The 26,274-nt window shown below is 39.9% G+C and overlaps 1 protein-coding gene across 1 annotated transcript in view; it reads right to left on the reverse strand.

Annotated features, from left to right (window-relative positions):
• Positions 1-3,088: 3,088 nt before the first annotated feature.
• Positions 3,089-26,274, reverse strand: part of grb2a (growth factor receptor-bound protein 2a) — a 74,653-nt gene continuing 51,467 nt past the window's right edge. The window contains exons 3-5 of the mRNA XM_061910992.1: positions 23,840-23,962; positions 8,338-8,506; positions 3,089-6,522 (exon numbers count right to left, since the gene is read on the reverse strand). Coding sequence (XP_061766976.1) covers positions 6,346-6,522; positions 8,338-8,506; positions 23,840-23,962 — 469 coding nt within the window. The 3' untranslated portion in view covers positions 3,089-6,345. The remainder of the gene's footprint in view (positions 6,523-8,337; positions 8,507-23,839; positions 23,963-26,274) is intronic.

Raw genomic sequence — 26,274 nt, forward strand, 5'->3', positions numbered from 1 at the left:
ATTCACTGAAAGTCAAGTATTTCATGTATATATATACATATATATATATATATATATATATACAGGGACGGCGTGGCGCAGTGGGAGAGTGGCCGTGCGCAACCCGAGGGTCCCTGGTTCAAATCCCACCTAGTACCAACCTCGTCACGTCCGTTGTGTCCTGAGCAAGACACTTCACCCTTGCTCCTAATGGGTGCTGGTTGGCGCCTTGCATGGCAGCTCCCTCCATCAGTGTGTTAATGTGTGTGTGAATGGGTAAATGTGGAAGTAATGTCAAAGCGCTTTGAGTACCTTGAAGGTAGAAAAGCGCTATACAAGTACAACTCATTTATTTATTTATTCATATATATATATATATATATATATATATATATATATATATATATATATATATATACATATATATATATATATATATATATATATATATGAAATACTCGAGTTAGTGATTTATACTCCACACCTCTTAACCACGCCCCCCGCCCCAACCACGCCCCCAACCACGCCTCCGCTCCACCCCCGACCCCCACCCAGGAGCGTCGTCAGACAGATTTCACTAGGGCACGTGCCCCACTGTTGATCTGCAGTGCCCCAGTACAAATTTGACCAATAAAAAAAAACGCTTCAGAGTTTTAAGTCTACATAACATAGACAACAGCGCACATACTACTTAGTATGGTAATTGATTGCTACTGTATTCACTCCACGTATCAATGAGCACATGGCTACTTAATATGGTAATTTATTCACATGTGGATCTTCGGTTGAGAGAGAGAGAGAGAGAGAGAGAGAGAGAGAGAGAGAGGGAGAGAGAGAGAGAGAGAGGATTCGAATCACTGCGTGAGGTAGGTAACGTTAGCCAACAACAATTTGGTAATTACATTATTTTGATTTTGATTTGACTCAAACTGTAACTCCTAGATGGATTTAAGAAAGTTATTCGCCCCAGCAGAGAAGAAGCGAGGAATGAGAGATGTAAGTGAAGTCCTAGCTAGCTAGGCAACATCATTGTCTTAAGTTGATGCTAAGTTAGCTAACGTTATTCCTTGTATCAAGACAAACATATTCATTTGCTGTACGAGCTGTCGGGGGAATTTCCAATGAACATGAAACATAATGTTGGTTATTGTCTGCTGGTTCTGCATCAATGATGATTTGGAGTAAGCATTTGTGAGTTGAGTGCTTCTCAAATGGTTTATCTTCAGGAAGAAAAACATTTTTCCATATCAAGTCGTAAGCCAAATTTCTAAATCATTCAAGTTTATTTCACAGAAAAATAGCACAGCAGACTTGTCTTGTTAATCGGTGTGACTTTGACTAAAATAATTTTGTTTTGTCACGAGAAAAATGGCTACAGCTAAAGCATCTGGTTTTGTTTCCAGAAAAAATAATAACATTTCTGTATTTGTTTTCAGAAAGATGGCTGAAAATATCGGGGTTTATTGCCCCATTTAGATTTTTTAAAAATATATTTCCATGTCTGTCCTGAGTCCTCCTCCAACTTGTTAGTCGGTTTGCCTTTTGCTAAAATACTCACTAATAGTCACTAGAAAAATGGCTAAAAATATCTGGTTTTGTTGCCACAATTTGATTTTTTTCTCCCTAAACTTTTTTTTTTTCATGCACACATCTGACTGCAACTCACTGAAAATGACACACAATCCACTTTTATGTCACGACCCAGTAGTTGGGAACCACTGGTCAACTGTATAACAATTACTGTAATATTTCCATGTCTGTCCAGAGTGATTGACCACTTTGCAAAAATGAAAAGGAGACGTTACAGTTTAGTTCTCAGAAAATGATTCCCTGAACAGACACACAACAGTTGTTCATTTATTCTACTACTGTGGCTTTATTGTTTTGTGTTTATTTTTATAGTTTTGTGTATCTGAAATAGGATTAGCCACATTGCCATAAATGGAAATTAAATAATATAAAAGAACCCAGAGATGTAGGGGTGCTTTATTTTTTGTTTTACTTTTGTAAATGTTAAATTTGCAGATGATTACAGCAATATATATTTCAAAAAGATTCATTGCTCTTCCTATTTGCTTTTACCAGTAGCAGTTTAGAAGTCTGGAGTAAAAAAGTGCACAAGTAGGTCAAATGCATTAGTTAATTTCAGGTGGTTAATCAAAGATCCATACAACATCCTGATATGATTTCATAGTTTAAAGCACTATTTATGTATTTTTTATGATAAATAAGTGCTAAAAATGTTTTTGCTTGCGCGCTTTGCACGCTCACATGAATTATTTGGGCCCCAGGTGTGCCCCAGTACAGTATTAGGTCTAGTGACGCCCCTGCCCCCACCCCCCACCTCCTTAAATCGGAGGTCTCAAGGTTGGCAATTATGAAAACAGTACAAGTTCTTTTTTTATTCTGGCAATTTAGCTGCCAGTTTTTCTGCCATTAAAACAAATGTACTGTCTTTCCATTTACAATAATACATCGTTAAAAACAACAACTGTAGATTTTGCAGTCAAAAACTGGCAGCTCAGTCAACAGAATTTTAACGCAAACAGTAGTAGTTTTTTTTTAAATTTACAGTAATACACTGTAAAGAACAATGTAAAATGTACTGTTATTTTTGTTAATTTGATGGGTAGTTTGCGTTTATTTTCACCAAAAACATGTTTGGAAAGTATAATAATATACTGTAATATTTGTTGCAATAATGGATACTATTGAAGTTTAAAAAGGTATGCAATTTCAAGCAGTACAAATATTTTTTCTGTCAAAATGAACAAAAATCCATTACATTTAGTGAAAAAATATTTATTGACACATCATTTCCAGGTGTTTGCGGGCCAGATAAAATGATGTCGCAAGCCAGATCTGGCCCCCGGCCTTGAGTTTGTTACCTGTATATTAATTTGTTTATTAGGTTTGTGGAGGAATGTAGTTATTCCTAGAACTGGCACCTAATGTTATTAAAAAAGTATTGATTTTGAATCGTTGCCCCCAAGAATCAAATCGAATTGAATGGTTTGTTACCCAGAGATTCACATCTCTACTGTTTACAATTTGCATAAACCTCCACTTTACAGCGGGGGTTCGGACGCCCAAATAAGTCAAAAAAACGTTTGTTTTCAATGTTTTTTATTTATTTATTTTGCACATTAGCAAGTCCATTTGCAACAACAGATATCTCCATTCTCCTTGTTTAGAGTGAGTCAATGTTTTTTGTAAAGCTTTTCATAAGACATCCTGTTGATGTAGGTTGCAATTGAATCATTTTCCAATAACCGAAATGATAGTTTACATTTAAAAAATGCACGCCTATCACAAACACTTAGTTTTGATCATTTCGTACAAATTTTACAGCAAAAACAGACCCAAACAATGTTTCTTTGCAAAAAAAAAACAGACTAATCTTGCATGGTACCAGCATGGCCATGGAAACCACACCAAATACGCAATTATTTAATCAAAGTTACTCATTATTGATGCTTTAATTTAGTTACAATCACTGCAAAACAGACACAAAGCGAGCTAACATGAACACAGATTGTGGATGATGTCATCAAATTTCGATGCCCCGATTGATCCTGATGGATTCGTCTGTTTGGGTCTCAAATACAGCGGTGAAATGCTTAAGATAAGTTGCTTTTCGAGAAAATTTGATTTCACCTCCTTTTGGAGCAGGGGTGTTAAACGTATGCCACGCGGGAACAGGTTTTATCTCACCCGCGAGATGAGTTTGCTAAGTATAAAAATTAGCTGACGTTTTTGAATGAAAGAAACCGCTGTTCTTAATGGGTCCACTGGATGTCGCAATAGACATACTTTGTATCCTCTGCCAGGATAGTGTACATGACTTTAGAAGGGGCGGAGCTACAGTGGTAAAGTCATCAACCTCCTGGCTGATGATTTTAGGTTGTCCTGAAGAATTTAGAGGCGATCCCCCTTTTTCATTGTCCAATTTACCCTCTGTAAAGCACCAGTTCCATTGGCAGCAAAACAAACCCAGAGCATAATACTACCACCACCATGCTTGATGGTGGGAATGGTGTTACTGGGATTAAAGGCCTCACCCTTTCTCTTCCAAATATATTGCTGGGTATTGTGGCAAAAAAGCTCAATTTTTGTTTTATCTGACCACAGCACTTTCCTCCAGAAGGTCTTATCTTTGTCCATGTGATGTCAGATGAAGAAGACTCCCTGTAGACTTTATGAGCGCCAACAAACATAATAAAACATCACTTACTGTGCAATTTCTGCTGTAATTAGGATGCCAAATGATAAAATCCTGTTATATTCCCATTTAGATGAAAAATGAGTCATAATCCCTATAAAGAAAAGTGGGGTGGATCCCAGTATCTTTTAATGTCGTTCTCGGCATTCCTGGGTCTAAATTGGCTGTCAAAGTGTACCAACTTGTCGGAATACATTCTCATCCTTCTACGATCCAGGTGAGATGCATGATTTATGATCTACAATAGACTTTCACAAGCAACGGAAGCGAGGAAGCAGCTCTTCATTCCGTGCTGTAAAGTTTGGCACACACTCTTGTGATCACAACGCCGCTATAAATCGTTTGTCTGCATTAAAAGTTCAAGTTAAAGTTAAAGTACCAATGATTGTCACACGCATACTAGATGTGGCGAAATTATTCTCTGCATTTGACCCATCACCCTTGATCACCTCCTGGGAGGCAAGGGGAGCAGTGGGCAGCAGCGGTGCCGCGCCCGGGAATCATTTATTGTGATTTAACCCCCAATTAGCACTTATAATAACAATATCACTAATACTTGGTTAAAATTCAAGTCTGGTAATATGAATGGAGTATTGTTGGCGCTTTTTGGAGGCTTTTTTTTAAATTGGGTTTTATGGGTGGAATAGAGGACCTCCCATGGGCTCTGCTGTAAACTGACTTTTATTCACATTTATTTACTATTTAGAATGCATTCAAAAAAATACATCCGTCGTCATGTCTCTCACAATGCTAAGCACAAATGAGAGGATGGGGCCCTAACTGAGCACTGCTTGTCCTTTGTGGTTGCTGTGTCAATATTTCTCAATAGCCACCATTTGTTGGTTGTAAATATAGTGCTTCTGTGGTTATTATCACACATTTACTCCGCAATTGCATCATGAACAACACTTTAAGGTGGGGGTGTCAAAGTCATTTTAGATTGGGGGCGGCATGGAGAAAAATCTACTCCCTAGTGGGCCGGACTGGTAAAATCATGCCACGATAACTTAAAAATAAAGACAACTTCAGATTTTTTTCTTTGTTTAAAAATAGACCAAACACTTTATGAAAATGTACACATCACAATAATGTTTTGTTGTTTTTTAACACTTACATGTTGCGGTTAATAGTATTGTATCTTTATTTGTCGTTATTTATACTTTCTAAATAAATTATGTGACAGTGTTTATCAGTCAACTCATTGGTGTTAATTTTTTCAGTCTATCCAGATCAAAATCAAATTACAGGATGTTATTTATGTAGTTTGCTCATTTTCCTCGACTAGTGCACTAACATCATGTGGTTTATTATTTTTTTCAATCCATCCATCCATTTTCTACCGCTTGTCCCTTTCGGGATCGCTCAGCTACCTATGTAGCATAAGCTACAAAGAATTGCTATTGCGACATCTAGTGGACACATTTAGAAGAGCAGTTTCTTTCATTCAAAAATTTGGGCTCATTTATATACTTAGCAAACTCATCCATTGCGCCGGATAAAACCTGTTTGCCGTACGTTTGACACTCCTGCTTTAAGGCCAAGAGGAGAGCAACATTTGGTTAAACTCCAAATTCGAACCATGTCGAGGTGGCAATGTGCTGTGACAATGTAACATCCGATTAATTTTTGTGATATTGCTGCTGTAGCCCACAGTTTTTCAGTAAGAATTTAATGTGATGCACGGGCGCATCACATTAGATGAGCTTAGCCAACAAGTATTATTTGTAAAAAGTCTTTACAGGCAATATTGATTCATGTAAACAAGGACAAAATAGTCACACACACACACACACACACACACACACGCACGCACACACACACACACACACACACACACACACACACACAAACCTACGCACAACCCGACCCATTCTTTCAGAGAAATTATCATCCCAGGGGTCACACACATGTGTGTGACAATCATTGGTACTTTAACTTTATAAGACAAAGTGATAGTCCGACACATTAGTCACGCAAAAGTAATCCGAATATAACACCCAGCATTTCAAAAGAAGTAATTTGTAAGAAATCTTGTTAGTTTCCCAAGGCGATACAAATAAAATAAATAGACAAAGTATTGTCCGAGCCACAACCTACAATGAAACCACACGTATTTCATGTTCCCGTCCACCGAGTCCCTGCATCTATTTTTCCAGCGGAGTCACGTACGTGCGGTGGAACATGCCCATCTTTCCGTTGCACTCGCCTTTCCACCATTGGCCAAGAGAGTCATCATACAGCTTAATGACGTCTCCTTTCTTGAGGGCCAGTTCACCCTTCTCCTGGGGCTCAAAGTCGTCGATTGCCACAAAACGTTGTTTCTAGATTGAGAAAAAAATGTTTTTTGTTGCTTTCACAGTACATTGGATATCAGTTGCACGTAACAAGTAAATAGAGTGATTTTTTTACAGTCATGTTGCAATGTGTCCATATTGTCCTGCTTGATACAAGTACAAACCCAGTTTCCAAATGAGTAGGGAAATTGTGTTAGATGTAAATATAAACGGGGTAACCGAACCATCCAGACTGTTATCGACGCAAAGTTCAAAAGCCAGCATCTGTGATGGTATGGAGGTGCATTAGTCCACAAGGCATGGGTAACTTACACATCTGTGAAGGCACCATTAATGCTGAAAGGTACATACAGGTTTTGGAACAACATATGCTGCCATCTAAGCGCCATCTTTTTCATGGACGCCCCTGCTTATTTCAGCAAGACAATGCCAAGCCACATTCAGCACATGTTACAACAGCGTGGTTACGTAAAAAAAAAAATAGAGTGCGGGCAGTCCAGACCTGTCTCCCATCGAAAATGTGTGGCGCATTATGAAGCGTAAAATACGACTGAAGCTCTACATAAAACAAGAATGGGAAATAATTCCCCTTTCAAAGCTTCAACAATTAGTTTCCTCAGTTCCCAAAAGATTATTGAGTGTTGTTAAAAGAAAAGGTAATGTAACACAGTGGTGAACATGCCCTTTCCCAACTACTTTGGCACGTGTTGCAGCTATGAACTTCTAAGTTAATTATTATTTGCAAAAAAAAAATAAAGTTTATGAGTTTGAACATCAAATATCTTGTCTTTGTAGTGCATTCAATTGAATATGGGTTGAAAAGGATTTGCAAATCATTATATTCCGTTTATATATACTGTACATCTAACACAATTTCCCAACTTAAATGGAAACAGGGTTTGTAGTTGCCTCAATGTGTACAGTGTTGCATACCGTTGTACATAATCGTTAAACTGCTTTATCATGTGCAATAAATCATCTACATCCGTATATATGTATATATATTAGTGCTGCCAAGTTATTAATTATTTTAATTAATATAATCACACTTTTGATTTATGAATAATCTCAACTATTAACAGTAAATTACTTGGTTTTCACAATTTCAAATTAGCTTTAAAAATGACCCAAATATATTGACATGAATCCAATTTAATGTCAGAAAGTCATACATAAAATTTGTCAGACTTGCCCCTGACAGTTTATTTGTGTTTTAGTTTTTCCTGTGTTTATGTAGTATTTCCTGTCTTTAGTTCCTGTCTTTAGTTCCTGTCTGTTTCCTGTCTTTCTCCCTGAGTGCTGTGTCCCCTCAGCTGCAGCGGATTGGCACCTGAACTATGGATCAATAACAAAACCGTTTGAGGCAAAGCTACCGATGAGGGGACAGTTAGTATTTAAAAATGATAACGATAACTATGAACTGCTGTTTATAAATGGTGTGCTATGCGGAATTATTGATACTTTGGGTACTTTGACCAAAGCATGTCTGAGACATTTCATTTTAAAAATGGCATAACGTCTCTCTTCAGAATGAGTTTCTGTCTGACGCTGACAATCGATCTGCTAATTTCTCTCAGAGAAGTTAAAATCACAAAGCACGATTGTACAAAGCCGGGCGGCCCAATTTGGTATTGATTCTAGACCATGTTTTTTTCCACCAAAAGACAATCCCTGGATATGTTGAAACAGTGTTGTCTTGCCAAAGATACAAATGGAGTGGGAAAAGGAGACATCTAAGATGCTGTGCAGTTTTCAACCGACAGTAACTTGTTTGTTCAGTGTCTCAAAACCTCTTGATGTGATGCTTTTGCTCTACACGCATGTAAATGACATGTTCGTTACCTCGGGCTGAAGTTCATCTGTCTTGAGTATCAGAGAATGATGTTGAGAGACTGAAGACTTGTGGAAGTATGACACCAGTTCATTTATGGACTTGAACTTCACCACCCAAATGAAATATTGTCCGGAACCATCACGAAGTATATCGAAATGCTCCACGCCATTTCCACTCCTTAAAACAAAGAAGGAAAAAAGACATAAACATTAAAAACGGCATAGTTTCTGACATGTGTTAGGCAAGACGATAGAGAAGGAAATCTGCGGGCACCTCACGAGTTGATTCCGACATTAGGGGTGATGATTCGATTCACAATCGTTTCTCAATTCAACACGATTCTGGTTATATATTATTTGGTATATAAATTATTGTTAAACCTTTTCAAAACAGGCTTCAAACGCTTCTCTAGGCTGCACACGTATGACTTATACGCACAGTGTTGGCCTAAAAAAACGTCTTTTTACAAATTAATTTAGAAAAATCTACAAATTACAGAATGTTAATCAGCCGGTTAAAAGAAAATACTAAACTACAACCTAATCCCAGCTTTAGAATACTCAGTAAAGACATTTACAAAGCAATTGAGAAGACAAACTAAAACAATACCTATTAAAAACAATACTAGAATAAAGAAAAAAACGGTCACGATCTGTGGTCTAAATAAGTGGTTCTCAACTTTTTTTCAGTGATGCCTGTGAACATTTTTTTAATTCAAGTACCCCTTAACCAGAGCAAAGCATTTTTGGAAAAAAAAAAAAGAGATAAAGAAGTAAAATACAGCACTATGTTATCAGTTAAATTGTATAACAGTGCAAAATATTGCTCATTTGTAGTGGTCTTTCTTGAACTATTTAGAAAAAAAGGTATAAATATAAATAAAAACTTGTTGAAAAATAAACAAGTGATTCAATTATAAACAAAGATTTTTACACATAGAAATAACCATCAACTTAAAGTGCCCTCCTTGGGGATTGTAATAGAAATCCATCTGGATTCATGAACTTAATTCTTAACATTTCTTCACAAAAAAATAAATCTTTAACATCAACATTCATGGAACATGTCCACAAGAAATCTAGCTGTCAACACCGAATATTGCATCGTTGCATTTATTTTCCCAGTTTTTGAACTTATTCATATTTTGTTGAAGTATCATTCAATAAATATATTTATAAAGGATTTTTGAATTGTTGCTATTTTTAGAATATGAAAAAAATTTCTCAAGGACCCCTTGGCATACCTTATAGTACCCCCAGGGGTACACGTACCCCCATTTGAGAAAGACTGGTGTAGATCATGTTTTGTTTGGTTATGTTCTGTTGGTTTTTGGACTCCATTAGTTCATGTTTCTGTTCACTCTTGTTTGCTTTGGTTTCCCTGACTACTCATTAGTTTCACCTGTCTGTGTTTGACTCACTCACCTGTCTTAATCAGAGACTATTATTTAAGCCTGTCAGTTTCAGTTAGTTGTCCTGGCGACATTACTCTTTTTGCTCTGTCCATGCCATAGTTCATGCTGATTGTTCATGCTGTGCTTTTCTTGCAAAGTTTTTTCATGTCACAGTTTCGCAAGTTTTTGTTTCATGTCCATAGTTTCTGCCTATGTGTTAGTTTTTGTTTCATACGCTTAGTTGTGTCATGCCTATGGTTCATGTTTTGTTTTGGTCATGTTCGGTTTAGTTTTTTGGACATTTAGTTCTGTTTTGCATTTCCTTGTTTGTCTTGTTACCATGCCAACTCATTAGTTTTTACCCGTCATGTCTGATCATGAGTTTGCTGGCAACATACTGTCAAGCTTGGTCTTGGTCTTGGGTTGTTTTCCCAAGGTGCAAAGCGATTGGAGTGGAAACGACGTAAAGGTAAAGACATCTTTATTTTAACACTAAAATTAAAAACAGGACCCAACAAAAAGCGCTCACAATGGAGGTACAAAACTTGGGCTATGAAACAAAAGACTAGCACAAAGGCTACAAACTATTAACATGAAACAAAAAACTTGTACTATGGCATGAATAACAAAAACTTACTGTGACTGAGACAAGGGAATGAGAAGCAGCATGGATATCATGGGTGCAGGAGGTGGGTGATTAAACGTGAAAGTCCTGAAAAAAAAATCTTCCTGGTCCGTGATGTCTGTTGACGGTGGCGTGACGTTGTCCTGGCGAGTCTGAGCAGCATGGATAGGTCGGCAAGTACAGCAGAATGCAGGCAAAATGCACAAGCAGTAGCAAAGTTCCCAGGACGAGGACAGAAACAGAATGGTATAAATAGCAGCTATGATGATTAGAATCAGGTGTGGGACTGAGGGCAGGGCGTGACTTGGAGACCAGGTGGCAACTAATGGGTTACTATGTAACCAAAACGTGAGACAAGAGTCCAAAAAGCAAAACAAAACATGACCAAACATGGCAAAAACCAAAACATAATCATACAGGCGTGACAAGTTGTGCCTACGCCTTGTGAGCGCTTTTTGTTTGTAGCCCTTTGTAGTTATAGAAAGATTAAATAATGTTTTTTCCTATACGCCTTGGCCGGTCAAGTCCGTTTGCCTCCCGGGTGAACAAATCTCGCAGCAAGTTGCGACTCCCCCGTTATGACAAAAATGTTAAAAGCAACAGTATTGATAATTATATCAATAATAGTTGTTAATTGTTTTTCATCCAAAAATGAATTAGAATCGGAGTGAAGGAAAATCCCGTATTAAATGTGAATCTATTTTCTGAGCCCTCCTACTGTGGCTGTTCTGCACTGTACAATTATGGCTATCCGGGACTAAAAATGTGCATTTTCAGATGAAAAAGTATAGAGTCAAAATGGTAAAATGTCAAAACCATACTCTGTGTATGTTTGGCATCTCAATTTGAGCTAGTGATGTGTCATTCTCCTCCACCACGCACGCAACATTCTACCTTTTTAAACCTTTTAGAGTGGGCAGTGATTACATGGCACAGCAACTGCTGGCCTTTATGATTGGACACTTAAACGCCTATTGACTCCTGGTTAGAGCTAATTCGAGGGAGCCTGTAGTGTATCCCTTCTAAAGAAGATCAGAACAGTGTTTCTTTACCATAGGGCAGTGGTTCTCAAAAGGGGGTACGCGTACCCCTGGGGCTACTTGAAGGTATGCCGAGGGGTACGTGAGATTTTTAAAAAATCTTCTAAAAATAGCAACAATTCAAAAATCCTTTATAAATATATATATTGAATAAAACTTCAACTAAATATGAATGTATGCTCATAAACTGAAAAAAAAAAATAGAACAATGCAATATTCAGTGTTGACAGCTAGATTTTTTTGAGGACATGTTCCATAAATATTGATGTTAAAAATGTCTTTTTTTGTGGAGAAATGTTTAGAATTAAGTTTATGAATCCAGGTGGATCTCTATTACAATCCTTAAAGAGGACACTTTAAGTTGATGATTACTTCTATGTGTAGAAATATTTATTTATAATTGAATCATTTGTTCATTTTTCAACAAGTTTTTAGTTATTTTAATATCTTTTTTCCCCCCAAATAGTTCAAGAAAGACCACTACAAATGAGCAATATTTTGCACTGTTATACAATTTAATGAATCAGAAACTGATGACGGTGCTGTATTTTACTTCTCCATCCATCCATTTTCTACCGCTTATTCCCTTTTGGGGTCGCGGGGGGCGCTGGCGCCTATCTCAGCTACAATCGGGCGGAAGGCGGCGTACACCCTGGACAAGTCGCCACCTCATTGCATGGCCAACACAGATAGACAGATAACATTATTTTACTTCTTTGTGTCTTTTTTTCAACCGAAAATGCTTTTCCCTGTTTAGGGGGTACTTGAATTAAAACAATGTTCACAGGGGGCACATCACTGAAAAAAGTTTGAGAACCACTGCCATAGGGTCTTGTTGCATTGTTGGTCCATGAGCGCCCTCGAAGGGGCAGTCAAAAAATGTCAGCTCATCAGCAGCATTACTCGGTTGTAATACACTTTCCCACCACTAGTGGCAGCAATGACAGTCTCAAACAAACAGAAGAAGTTTGGAGCTAATGGAGAACTTTCTTAAGCAATAAGTTAAAACCGTAGCCTTGAATTAGTATTTCTTTTTGCACTTTACTTTTATCGACAGTTTAGTTTAAAACATACTCATTGTGTTTTATTAATAATTTAGTGTGTTTGTTTTAGCAAAAAATAATTGTATGTAGATCTATTTTTCTTTACTTATTTATGCAGTATATTTGGTTAGTACTTTTTTTCCCCCAATCAGCCTGGCGTATGTCTAAGGTTTGTGTCGGATAAATAATAATATTTGTAATCAACACATGGTTCCATATAATTTGACAAGGTTGTAAACTGTAAAAATGTGGGTCCCGAGGTCCAAAAGGTTGAGAACCCCTGGATTAAAGTGGCTACGAAAAAGTAAGCCAATATTAGTGCATTTTGTCATTTAATATCATGTTTTATATTATAACCTATTAAATGATGACGTTAACATTTATTTCCATTTCCATTTTCTACCGCTTATTCCCTTTTGGAGTCACGGGGGCGCTGGCGCCTATCTCAGCTACAATCGGGCGGAAGGCATGGTACACCCTGGACAAGTCGCCACCACATCGCAGGGCCATTTATTATGATGTCATGCAAACATGTCAACAATTGCAATGTTAAAGATTTCGATTTACAAAATATTTTTCTGGATGTATGCAATGTTGTGATTTATAGACCTATTTTTTATGATAAAAGGTAGCTTCTTTACTCAAGCTGTTTGTTTGGATTGCTTTTTTTTTTATTTCTCTTTGCTATTTGGGCTTATTGGATCTTAATTAGGATAAAAACTAAAAATTATTTTTTGATATGATGTTCTTAGTCCACAAGTACACAAACATGTACTTCATGGTTAGTGACATGCTAATTCTTATTTTTACACTCTTTTTATCCAAATTTCATTGTATGTCATACTCTTCTAACACCACCAGATGGCAGTATAAGTGTGCACATAAGCGGCCATAAGAACCCAATTCAGTAGTGTACACAATTTTGGAAATAAGAGTTAAAAGGTGCTGTCCACACATGTGGCCACCAAGCCTTTAGAGCATGGGTGTCAAACTCTGGCCCGTGGGCCAAATTTGGCCCGCCGTGTGATTTCATTTGGCCCTTGAGGTAATATCAAATTAAGATTAGAGCTGGCCCGCCGGTATTATACAGGGCCGGTGCCGCTGTAACAACGCATTTACTAATCCTCCCCAATTTCACTGCCCCTCCCGTAAATCTCCCGGGGCAACATGTCTTCCGAATTTCTCCCGATTTCCACTCGGACAACAATATTGGGGGCGTGCCTCGAAGGCACTGCCTTTAGCGTCGTCTACAACCTGTTGTCACGTCCGCTTTTCCGCCATAGAAACAATGTGCCGGCCCAGTAACATAATATCTTCGGCTTTAACACACACAAATGAATACAAGGTATACTTGGTCAACAGCCATACAGGTCACACTGGGGGTGGCCGTATAAACGACTTTAACACTGTTACAAATATGCGCCACACTGTGAAACCACACCAAACGAGAATGACAAACACATTTCGGGAGAACATCTGCACCGTAACACATGTAATACCCAGAATCCCTTGCAGCACTAACTCTTCCGAGATGCTACCACCAAACCTGTCCACCCCCCTCCAATTTTTCTTTAAATGTTATTTGATATGCCATTGATATTTTTAAATCATTATTGATAGGTTGATTGGAAACACTAAATTGGCCCTAGTGTGCATGTTGTCTCTCTATATGTGTTGGCCCTGTGAGGGGGCGACTTGTCCAGGGTGTACGCTGCCTTCCGCCTGAATGCTGTTGAGATTGGCTGCAGCGACCCCAAAATGGACAAGCGGTAGAAAATGGATGGCCGGATGGATAATTGGAAACTCGACTTTGCATGTCACTATAAAGTTATATATGTTAGGACTTCGCATGGCTGCAGTTGTGTGACCTCAAGTATGCAAGAATCCAGGAGAGCAGACAGCAGGTAAGATGATTTTAATTTCATCAAATTAAAAGATATAAACAGAAAGCAGTCTTGCATGGAGATGTTCCCAACACAGTTTTAACTTCGAGCACTGAGGAGTGCTCGAGTGAAACATAAATAGACCTATGTTGATTGACAGCAGCTGAGGACCGCTGCCAATCAACAGCAAGTGAGAGAAAAACAGTGCTCAGCTGAGCGAACAGGAAGTACAACAAAATAAGAGCACTGAACAGGAAATAAAGTACAAAACACGAAAAACCAACAGAAATTAAGTGACAGATTGTCACAATATAAGCCTTGCTCGTTCAATATTCAATGCAAAACTTTTTTGGATCCCTCTTAAAAGGTTAATTTGTTAGACCTTGGCCCGCGGCTTTGTTCCATTTTTAATTTTGGCCCACTCTGTATTTGAGTTTGACACCCCTGCTTTAGAGGTAATAATGCTCCGACATCATAGTGCCAGAGTCGCATCTGTAATTCACTCACGATGTAATCAAATTTGTTTGTTTTTTATGGTTTTGATTTTTGGCACCTTACTTCATAAAGAATGATTAATGGTTTAAGTTGTCCAAATCAGTGTTTCTTAACCATAAGGCGTTGATCGATTGATTGATACTTTTATTAGTAGATTGCACAGTTCAGTACATATTCCGTACAATTGACCACTAAATGGTAACACCTGAATAAATTTTTCAACTTCTTTAAGTCAGGGTCCACGTTAATCAATTCATGGTCCGGGCTGGAGCCCATGGCTGGTCCGTGAGCGCCCTCTAGAGGGCCGCCAAACAATATCTGTTTCTCCGCTGTGGTCTGGATGGGCCGCAGCGGTACTCAGGCGTAATACCCATTTCCACCACTTGTGGCAGTAATGACCATCTCAAACAAGAAGAAGAGGTCTAGAGCAAAAGTCATAGTCTCGTAAAGGGGAACTTCACTTTTTGGGGGAATTTTGCCTATCATTCACATTTTTTATGAAAAACATGGGAACAGATGGAGTTTTAAAAATGCATTCTGACCGAAAGGACAAGATCACGGGTACAAGCGGCCGAAATGAGTTTCTTCCGCCGATGGCCGGGCTCTCCCTTAGAGATAGGGTGAGAAGCTCTGTCATCCGGGAGGAACTCAAAGTAAAGCCGCTGCTCCTCCACATCGAGAGCAGCCAGATGAGGTGGTTCGGGCATCTGGTCAGGATGCCACCTGAATGCCTCCCTAGGGAGGTGTTTAGGGCACATCCAACCGGTAGGAGGCCACGGGGAAGACCCAGGACACGTTGGGAAGACTATGTCTCCCGGCTGGCTTGGGAACGCCTCGGGATCCCCCGGGAAGAGCTAGATGAAGAGGCTGGGGAGAAGGAAGTTTGGCCTTCCCTGTTTAGGCTGCTGCCCCCGCGACCCAAACCTCTGATAAGCGGAAGAAGATGGATGGATGGATTCTGACTTTCGGTTTGGGCGAGATGGATTAGACACATGTTGAGTCTCCCTCCCACAACTTTTTTACATTGCCACTCTTTAAAAACTCCAGAAACTACGCGGAGTTGCAACAGGCAAGAAATGCCAACTTACTCGACGAAACGGAGCGCCAGAGATACTGGTGCCGGGTCCTAACTCCTCCAACGGGGGTGCCGGCGAAGTCAACATGTCGGCTACAGCTAGTCTTCTGGATGAAAACCGCCCCGTCCCTCTCCGTGGACTTCAGGGTAGCAATTTCTACACTCGAGACAAAGGTTGATTATGTACACACCAAGGTCTCTGAACACTGTCAGAAAATTACTACACGCGAGGAAAATGCTACCTTGCAAGACGAACGCCTGCTAGCACTGGAAGCAACATGTGCTAAACTAACGGAGATTGAAGCAAAGCTACAGTCTAAAGTTAGAAACCTCAAATCCCGGAGTCGGCGAAATAACATTCGAGTGGTCGGCATACCAGAGTCCGTGGAGTGGCCACGTCCAACTACCTTTTCTGCGGAGCTACTGAAGGAGATTTCTGACGAGGATTTCCTGGAATCAACGTCAGAGTGCGAACACTCGCTAGCAAGCCGAGGCCAGACCACAGACTGAGGCCCGTTCTGATACGGCGACACAAGTACCAGGTGAAGGAAATAATTACGAGGTAAGCTACAATACCTAGCGTCCCCAGTTGCCATCTACGAGGACTACACACCTGAAGTGGTGGAACAACGTCAAAAATACCACGATGTGGTGTCGGAGCTCTATCAAATGGGCCTACGGCCAGCATTATTGTTCCCGGCCAGGCTTGTTATACAAACCCCGTTTCCATATGAGTTGGGAAATTGTGTTAGATGTAAATATAAATGGAATACAATGATTTGCAAATTATTTTCAACCCATATTCAGTTGAATATGCCACAAACACAACATATTTGATGTTCAAACCGATACACATTTTTTTTTTGTGCAAATAATCATTAACTTTAGAATTTCATGCCAGCAACACGTGACAAAGAAGTTGGGAAAGGTGGCAATAAATACGGATAAAGTTGAGGAATGGTCAATAAACACTTATTTGGAACATCCCACAGGTGTGCAGGCTAATTGGGAACAGGTGGGTGCCATGATTGGGTATAAAAACACCTTCCCAAAAAATGCTCAGTCTTTCACAAGACAGGATGTGGTGAGGTACACCCCTTTGTCCACAACTGCGTGAGCAAATAGTTAAACAGTTTAAGAACAACGTTTCTTAAAGTGTAATTGCAAGACATTTAGGGATTTCAACATATACGGTCCATAACATCATCAAAAGGTTTAGAGAATCTGAAGAAATCACTCCACGTAAGCGGAACAGCCGGAAACCAACATTGAATGACCGTGACTTTCGATCCCTCAGACGGCACTGTATAAAAAACCGACAATAATCTCTAAAGGATATCACGACATGGGCTCAGGAACACTTCAGAAAACCACTGTCACTAAATAAAGTTTGTCGCTACATCTGTAAGTGCAAGTTAAAGGTCTACTATGCAAAGCGAAAGCCATATATCAACAACATCCAGAAACACCCCCGGTTTCTCCGGGCCCGAGATCATCTAAGATGGACTGATGCAAAGTGGAAAAGTGTTCTGTGGTCTGACGAGTCCACATTTCTAATTGTTTTTGGAAATATTCGACATTGTGTCATCCGGACCAAAGGGGAAGTGAACCATCCAGACTGTTATCGACGCAAAGTTTAAAAACCAGCATCTGTGATGGTATGGGGGTGCATTAGTGCCCAAGGCATGGGTAACTTACACATCTTTAAAGGCACCATTAATGCTGAAAGGTACATACAGGTTTTGGAACAATATATGATGCTATCTAAGCGTCGCCTTTTTCATGGACGCCCCTGCTTATTTCAGCAAGACAATGCCAAGCCACATTCAGTACATTCAAGCCTGGCTTCGTAAAAAAAGAGTGCGGATACTTTTCTAGCCCGCCTGCAGTCCAGACCTGTCTCCCATCGAAAATGTGTGGCGCATTATGAAGCGTAAAATATGACAGCGGAGACCCCGGACTGTTGAACGACTGAAACTCTACATAAAACAAGAATGGGAAAGAATTCCACTTTCAAAGCTTCAACAATTAGTTTCCTCAGTTCCCAAACGTTTATTGAGTGTTGTTTAAAGAAAATGTGATGTAACACAGTGGTGAACATGCCCTTTCCCAACTACTTTGGCACGTGTTGCAGCCATGAAATTCTAAGTTAATTATTTTATTTGCAAAAAAAAAAAAAAGTTTATGAGTTTGAACAGCAAATATCTTGTCTTTGTAGTGCATTCAATTGGATATGGGTTAACACGATTTTCCAACTCATATGGAAACGGGGTTTGTTCAATAAGCTTACAGGAAGCAGGGAAGCCAGGAAACAGCAGACCACTCGATGATGTAAACATTGGCACACAAGTTTGTGATCCCGGCGCCGCTATAAATAGTATTGTTAGCGCTTTTTGAATGGTTATTTATTGGATTTTATAGGCGGAGTAGTCGAGCTTCCACTGGCTTTGCTGTAAGTCCACTTTTATTTACAATTATTTAACATTGAGAATGCATTTTTAAAAATCCATTCGTCATCGTGTATTTCATAATTGTGAACGATAGGCAAAATCTCATACATCCATTTTCTACCGCTTGTCCCTTGCAGGGTCGCTGGTCAACTGCAAAATTCTAAAGAAAAGTGTAGTTCCACTTTAAGCGCAAAAATTATGACTTAAGCAGTGAAGCTGTATTTTTATGCACTTACATTTTATTGACAGTCAAATTAACACACATATCCATTATTAATTTAAATTAATACTTTTATGTACATTTATGTAGAAGAGGTAGCAAATGGATGGCTGGATAACATAAATTCCATAAGTTAGACCAGTGGTCACCAACCTTTTCGAGCCCTAGATCCCTGGTCTCAGCCAAAAACCAAAACAAGATCATAAATATGTGTGTGTGTATATATAATATATATGTGTATATATATATATATATATATATACATACATATATATATATATATATATATATATATATATATATATATATATATATATATATATATATTCAGACAGCTCAGTTCAGTTTCAGTTCATTTCAAACATGCATAAAATACAATTACAATGTAGTGCATCACATATTTCCAGTAGTTTCATTACAGCACACCTGAAAAGGAATATGAAGAAGCAGAGCTTATTTAATCCTACCCCTCTTCATATCATAACAGTTTTATTCCATTTTATTTTTCTATGTTTGTAACAGAACATTGACTAAATAAATAAATCCATCCATCTATTTCGTACCGCTTATTCCCTTTTGGAGTTGCTGGGGTGTTGGCGACTATCTTAGCTACAATTGGGCGGAAGGCGGCGTACACCCTGGACAAGTCGCCACCTCATCGCAGTAAATAATAATAAATACATATGTTTACCATAAGTAAGTATACAAAATTAATTACATAAATAATCTTTATCTCGTCTTCAAACAAAGCTTTGTCTTGTAATTATTGGCTGAGGTATATGCTTAGTTTTTTTGTCATTGTGCTTCTTGCTGTTTTCTAAATTTGTGCTGGAAGTGAGGCTTAACAGAGAGAGGCATAGGCATGCGGATGTGTTCAAGGTTAAAAATGAGTATCTGTTGGTTGTATTAGTAATCATACAAATACTTTTTTTTCTAATATATTTGTGATCGACCGGTTGGGTCCCAAAGATCGAATGGTTGATCATGATCGACGGGTTGGCGAGCCATTAGTTCGAACATTTCTGTTGCACGAACTAGCTCAAATGTAGCACAAGCAACTGGTACAAGTGTGGGGAGATTTTGACAAGGTAGCGGGGCTATTCACTATTCAGAAAATGTCCATCCATCCATCTTCTTCCGCTTATCCGAGGTCGGGTTGTGGGGGCAGCAGCCTAAGCAGGAAACCCAGACTCTCCTCTCCCCAGCAACTTCGTCCAGCTCTTCCCAGGGAATCCCGAGGAGTTCCCAGGCCAGCCGGGAGACATAGTCTTCCCAACGTGTCCTGGGTCTTCCCCGTGGCCTCCTACCGGTCGCACGTGCCCGAATCACCTCCCTAGGGAGGTGTTTGGATGGCATCCTGACCAGATGCCCGAACAACCTCATCTGGCTTCTCTCGATGTGGAGGAGCAGCAGCTTTTCTTTGAGCTCCTCCCGGATGGCAGAGCTTCTCACCTTATCTCTAAGGGAGAGCCCAGCCACCCGGCAGAGGAAACTCACTTTGGCCGCTTGTACCCGTGATCTCGTCCTTTCGGTCATAACCCAAAGTTCGTGACCATAGGTGAGGATGGGAACGTAGATCAACCGGAAAATTGAGAGCTTTGCCTTGAGGCTCAGCTCCTTTTTCAACACAACGGATCGATACAGCTTCCGCATTACTGTAGACACCGCACCGATCCGCCTGTCGATATCCCGATCCACTCTTCCTTCACTCGTGAACAAGACTCCGAGGTACTTGAACTCCTCCACTTGGGGCAGGGTCTCCTCCCCAACCCGGAGATGGCACTCCCCCCTTTTCCGGGCGAGAAACATGGACTCAGACTTGGAGGTGCTGATTCTCATCCCAGTCGCTTCACACTCGGCTGCGAACCGATCCAGTGAGAGCTGAAGATCCTGGCCAGATGAAGCCATCAGAACCACATCATCTGCAAAAAGCAGAGACCTAATCCCGCGGCCCCCAAACCGGATCCCCTCAACGCCTTGACTGCGCATAAATACATTCAGAAAATGTATTTTAGAAAAACTTAAAACCGTAATGGCACAAACAAAAAATGTTTACAGCACAAACAAATGGCAGTATATGTTATTTATTTGCAATTATAAGTGGGTCACATTCAGGTCTACCAAAAACAAAGTGATAAATATGGATGTCGGACCTTGAAGTGTACTCTGAAACAGACTTTTTCACCTGGTTAAATGGAGACCTGACATTCTGTGATGTGATGCAACCTCACGCAAGTCAAACCTTTCTTCAACAATGATTACTGCGTGGGTGAGTAGAGTATTCAAGGTTCCCTGCACAGAATTCGGCTTCATTCCGAGGAAATGTGTGTGTGTGTGTGTGTGTGTGTGTGTGTGTGTGTGTGTGTGTGTGTGTGTGTGTGTGTGTGTGTGTGTGTTATTTGCCTCGGTTTGTGGAAAAGTAGAAAGAGGGGAAATAGGAAGTCACAATTTCAACAGATAAAACACAACCGCCTGGAGTTTATTATTTTAAGCCCTTCAGTCGATCAGCAAACTTGCATAGCGGGCCTTTAGCAATGCAGTGGAATGTCAACCTGGAATCATTTGGGGATTTAACCCCCAATTCCAACCTTTGATGCTGAGTGCCAAACATGGAGGTGATGGGTCCCATTTTTATAGTCTTTGGTATGACTTGGCCGGGGTTTGAACTCACAACCTACCAATCTCAGGGCGGACACTCAAACCACAGTCCTTGTCGTTATTAATCATAAACCCCGTTTCAATATGAGTTGGGAGATTGTGTTAGATGTAAATATAAACGGAATACAATGATTTGCAAATCCTTTTCAACCCACAATCAATTGAATGCACTGCAAAGACAAGATATTTGATGTTCAAACTCATAAACTTTATTTTTTTTTTGCAAATAATAATTATTTTAGAATTTTATGGCTGCAACACTTGCCAATGTAGTTGGGAAAGGGCATGTTCACCACTGTGTTACATCACATTTTCTTTTAACAACACTCAATAAACGTTTGGGAACTGAGGAAACTAATTGTTGAAGCTTTGAAAGTGGAATTCTTTCCCATTCTTGTTTTATGTAGAGCTTCAGTCGTTCAACAGTTCAGGGTCTCCGCTGTCGTATTTTAGGCTTCATAATGTGCCACACATTTTCTATGGGAGACATGTCTGGACTGCAGGTGGGCCAGGAAACTACCCGCACTCTTTTACTACGAAGCCATGCTGTTGTAACACGTGGCTTGGCATTGTTTTGCTGAAATAAGCAGGGGCGTCCATGATAACGTTGCTCCAAAAGCTGTATGTACTTTTCAGCATTAATGGTGCCTGCACAGATGTGTAAGTTACTCAGTCACCTTGGAAGTATCCTCGCACTAATGCACCCCCATACCACCTAAGATGCTGGCTTTTGAACTTTGCGCATATAACAATCCGGATGGTTATTTTCCTCTTTGGAGGACACCACGTCCACAGTTTCCAAATATAATGTGAAATGTGGACTCGTCAGACCACAGCACACTTTTCCATACTCCATCTTAGATGAGCTCGGGCCCAACGAAGCCGGCGGCGTTCCTGGGTGTTCTTGATAAATGGGTTTCGCTTTGAATAGTAGAGTTTTAACTTTCACTTACAGATGTAGCAACCAACTGTAGTTACTGACAGTGGTTTTATGAAGTATTCCTGAGCCCATATGGTGATATCCTTTATACACTGATGTCGGATTTTGATGCAGTAGTGCCTGAGGGATCAAAGGTCTGTAATATCATCGCTTACGTGCAGTGATTTCTCCAGATTCTCTGAACATTTTGATGATTATACGGACCGTAGATGGTAAAATCCCTAAATTCTTTGCAATAGCTCGTTGAGAAATGTTGTTCTTGAACTGTTTGACAATTTGCTTACAAAGTGGTGACCCTCACCCCATCCATTGTTTGTGAATTACTTAGCATTTCACGTAAAATGCTTTTATACCCAATCATGGCACCCACATGTTCCCAATTATCCTGCACACCTGTGGGATGTTCCAAATAAGTGTTTGATGAGCATTCATCAACTTTATCAGTATTTATTGCCACCTTTCCCAACTTGTTTGTCACATGTTGCTGGCATCAAATTCTAAAGTTAATGATTATTTGCACAAAAAAAAATGTTTATCAGTTTTAACTTCAAATATGTTGTCTTTGTAGCATATTCAACTGAATATGGGTTGAAAAGGATTTGCAAATCATTGTAGTCCGTTTATATTTACATCTAACACAATTTCCCAACTCATATGGAAACGGGGTTTGTAGTTGAATAATATTATTATATTATATTAATTAATTAGTAACTTTAGTCATTGATACAGTGAGGAAGAGAGTCATGTGGCCCGATTCATGGGAGAGGAAGGTGAGGGGTTAATCACTTTGCAATGCAGTCTGCTGAAAATGATGGAAAGTGCCACTCTATATAGCAACTAATCCTATGGTCAACGTTGGAATTTGCTACAAAACACATTTTAAAATATCCAACATTCTCCTGCCGTCTGGCGGCTAAAGTGGATAGTGCAAATTCATCACGCTTCATGTGTCAGGTAAATCGCGGGGAAAGGGGTCATATGAATTATTAATTTTTACAATAATTACCAGGAATTGATTAACGTGGACCCCGACTTAAACAAGTTGAAAAACGTATTCCAGTGTTAAAATTTAGTGGTTCATTGTACGGATTATGTACTGTACTGTGCAATCTACTAATAAAAAGTTTCAATTCAATGAATCCCATCCCTACTGTTCAACGGTACGCCAACACATGGATGCAGGCGGATCAGATTTGAGGCACTTTGGAGTGTTTGGAAAAAAAAATCCTGTGGCATCCTCCCCTTGTGCTTGCAATTGTGTTTCTTACTCCAGTTAGCCCCCACATTCCAAAAAAACAGTAGGTTAATTGGGAACTCTAAACTGTCCATAGCTGTGAATGTATGTGTAAATGTTGTTTTTTGTTTCATGTGAGTGACTGGGGACTAGGTCAATATGTACTTTGCCTTCCACCCAAAGTCAGCTGGGATAGGCTCCAGTTCAAACTTGACCCTGAACCGGATAAATGGTAAGAAAGGAATGAATTATTTTATAATACCCTGAGAGAAAGTACAATGTAGACTGTGTTGTATAAATTTTCACAAAACTCAAAGAGGCATCGTGACTCTAGTCCCAAATCCAGTGCCTTCTTTAGACAGCAAAGTCGTTGAAACTTAGTCATATTTATAATTGTTATATAATATACTGTGTGGGTTTTAGAGGCCTTGGTGTCATTTAAAGGAGCACTGACTTGACAGAGAGCTTGAAGGATCCTGGTGAGTGCTCGTTTTCTCGTACAAGGAAGTTTCCATTGTGAGGCATGTCCTTAAGTATTTCCTCAGCTTCGGCTTTGTCAACTTTCCCAAGGAACCATCTGTAATAAACAAAATATAGAAAAATAAATGTCCAGTATTTAAAGGCCTACTGAAACCCACTACTACCGACCACGCAGCCTGATAGTTTATATATCAATGATGAAATATTAACATTGCAACACATGCCAATACGGCCTTTTTAGTTTACTAAATTGCAATTTTAAATTTCCCGCGGAGTTGAAAACGTCGCGGAATGATGACGCGTGTGCGTGACGTCACGGACTGTAGAGGACATATTAGCGCAGCACCATTTGCGGCTAAAAGTCGTCTCTTTTCATCGCGCAATTACACAGTATTCTGGGCATCTGTGTTGCTGAATCTTATACGATTTGTTCAATTAATAATGGAGAAGTCAAAGTAGAAAGATGGAGTTGGGAAGCTTTATCCTTTAGCCACACAAACACACGGAGATTCCTTGTTTCAAATTCCTCGAGGTGAAGCTTTACTGTGGATCAGAGCGGTCAAGCGGACAAGGTTCCTGACCACTTGTCAACCGGCAGGTTTCGGTGAGAAAATTGTGGTAAACAGTCACCTCTTACCGGAGATCAGCTGAGCTTGCGCCACCCACGCAGCTGCCGTCGGCTTCCCACAGAGACTGGCCTCAAGACACCCGTGGACACACCCTTCCGACTATCAGGTACTGTTTAATCTCACTAAAACAATAGCAACACAATAGAAAGATAAGGGATTTCCCAGAATTATCCTAGTAAATGTGTCTAAAAACATTGGAATCTGTCCCAATGCAATCGGCTTTTTTTTTTCCAACTTTATTTTTTTTCATTTTATTTTTTCTAGTCCTTCGCTATCAATATCATCATCCACAAATCTTTCATCCTCACTCAAATTAATGGGGAAATTGTCGTTTTCTCCGTCCAAATAGCTCTTTCTGCTGGAGGCTACCATTATAAACAATGTGAGGACGTGAGGAGCACTCACCCTTGTGACGTCATCGTCTGCGACTTCCGGTAAAGGCGAGGCTTTTTTATTAGCACCAAAAGTTGCCAAATTTATCGTTGATGTTCTCTACTAAATCCTTTCAGCAAAAATATGGCAATATTGCGAAATGATCAAGTATGACACATAGAATGGACCTGCTATCCCCGTTTAAATAAGAAAATCTCATTTCAGTAGGCCTTTAAGAGAGTGGTAGCATTGATACCAATTGACAAAATGATTGCTTTTATAATGCTGTATTTCCATTGACTATTTTGCAATTAATACAGAAGACTTGGTGCAGTGCTTAGAAGGAAACCTGTACACGCTAATAATTCAATACAAGAGCTGGATAAACAATCGTGTGATTACAATGATTACATTGACACTAGTACATGTCTATACAATAAATTAGTCCAATTTCTCAAATACGCTTCCTACAACCCATGGAAACACCTTAATGTGATCGTGTTCGGTTTGTGAAAAGTCGGACTAACACACCTAGATTATGCGATTGGAAAGCAGATCGCTCAACAGCCGGAGAAGACCCTTCGTATTGCGCTTGCGCCAATACTAACGTGCAGGATCCAACCCGAAAGTAGACACCATTCAATAAAAACAGCAACAATTGTAATTCTAGCCTTTAAATAGTCCTCCCTTTTTGACCAGTTGATCTGCCGTCCCTTTTTGTGCTCTGCCCCCCTCTTCTGCGTGGAGAGGTTATTAAGTGACCACATATGACGCGCTAGCAGTTCAAAGTCGGGCCCCGGGGTTGACAGTCTTTTCCTTCGGATTTAAAACTCAATCCACGAAGCCTTATAAATAAACTTCGAGACATTCAATGGTTTTGTTTCCAGGATTTTCGTCCAAGAATGACTTTGAAAAAATTGCGTCCAACCTTGAACATTCTTGTTAGTGGCAGCATGTCCGTAGCACAATCCGAGATAATTTCTTGATGCTGTCTGTGTTACGGCGCACACGCAGTCTGCGTCTCCCTCCTCTGCTGGACCACCCGGAGGATCCGCTGACAGCACGCTCGGACACGCCCCCGCTGACACTTAGTGCAGCACGCCCAAGCAGCGACAAGCCCGCAGTCAATTGCAAATCTGCACACCTGATTTTGATGAGGGCAAGCTGGATAAAAGACTAGTGGACCCAAGGATTGGCGCGGGAACTTAGTTTTCATGTTGTACCGTAAGCGACTGCTTTACGCTCCATTCTTGAATCCTCTCCGTGGCTTGACTTGTCCCTTGTCTTCTCCCGTGTTCCCACAGTACCTTCCATTGCCTGGAAAGTGAGCTGTGCGTCTCACTTTTCCCCGGATCTCCGTCTGTACTCTGACTGCCTCCTTTGTTCCTCGAACTTCTCGCTAGCCCCT

The sequence above is a fragment of the Nerophis ophidion genome, linkage group LG01 (genome assembly GCF_033978795.1).
Source record: "Nerophis ophidion isolate RoL-2023_Sa linkage group LG01, RoL_Noph_v1.0, whole genome shotgun sequence".
Lineage (NCBI taxonomy): Eukaryota > Metazoa > Chordata > Actinopteri > Syngnathiformes > Syngnathidae > Nerophis > Nerophis ophidion.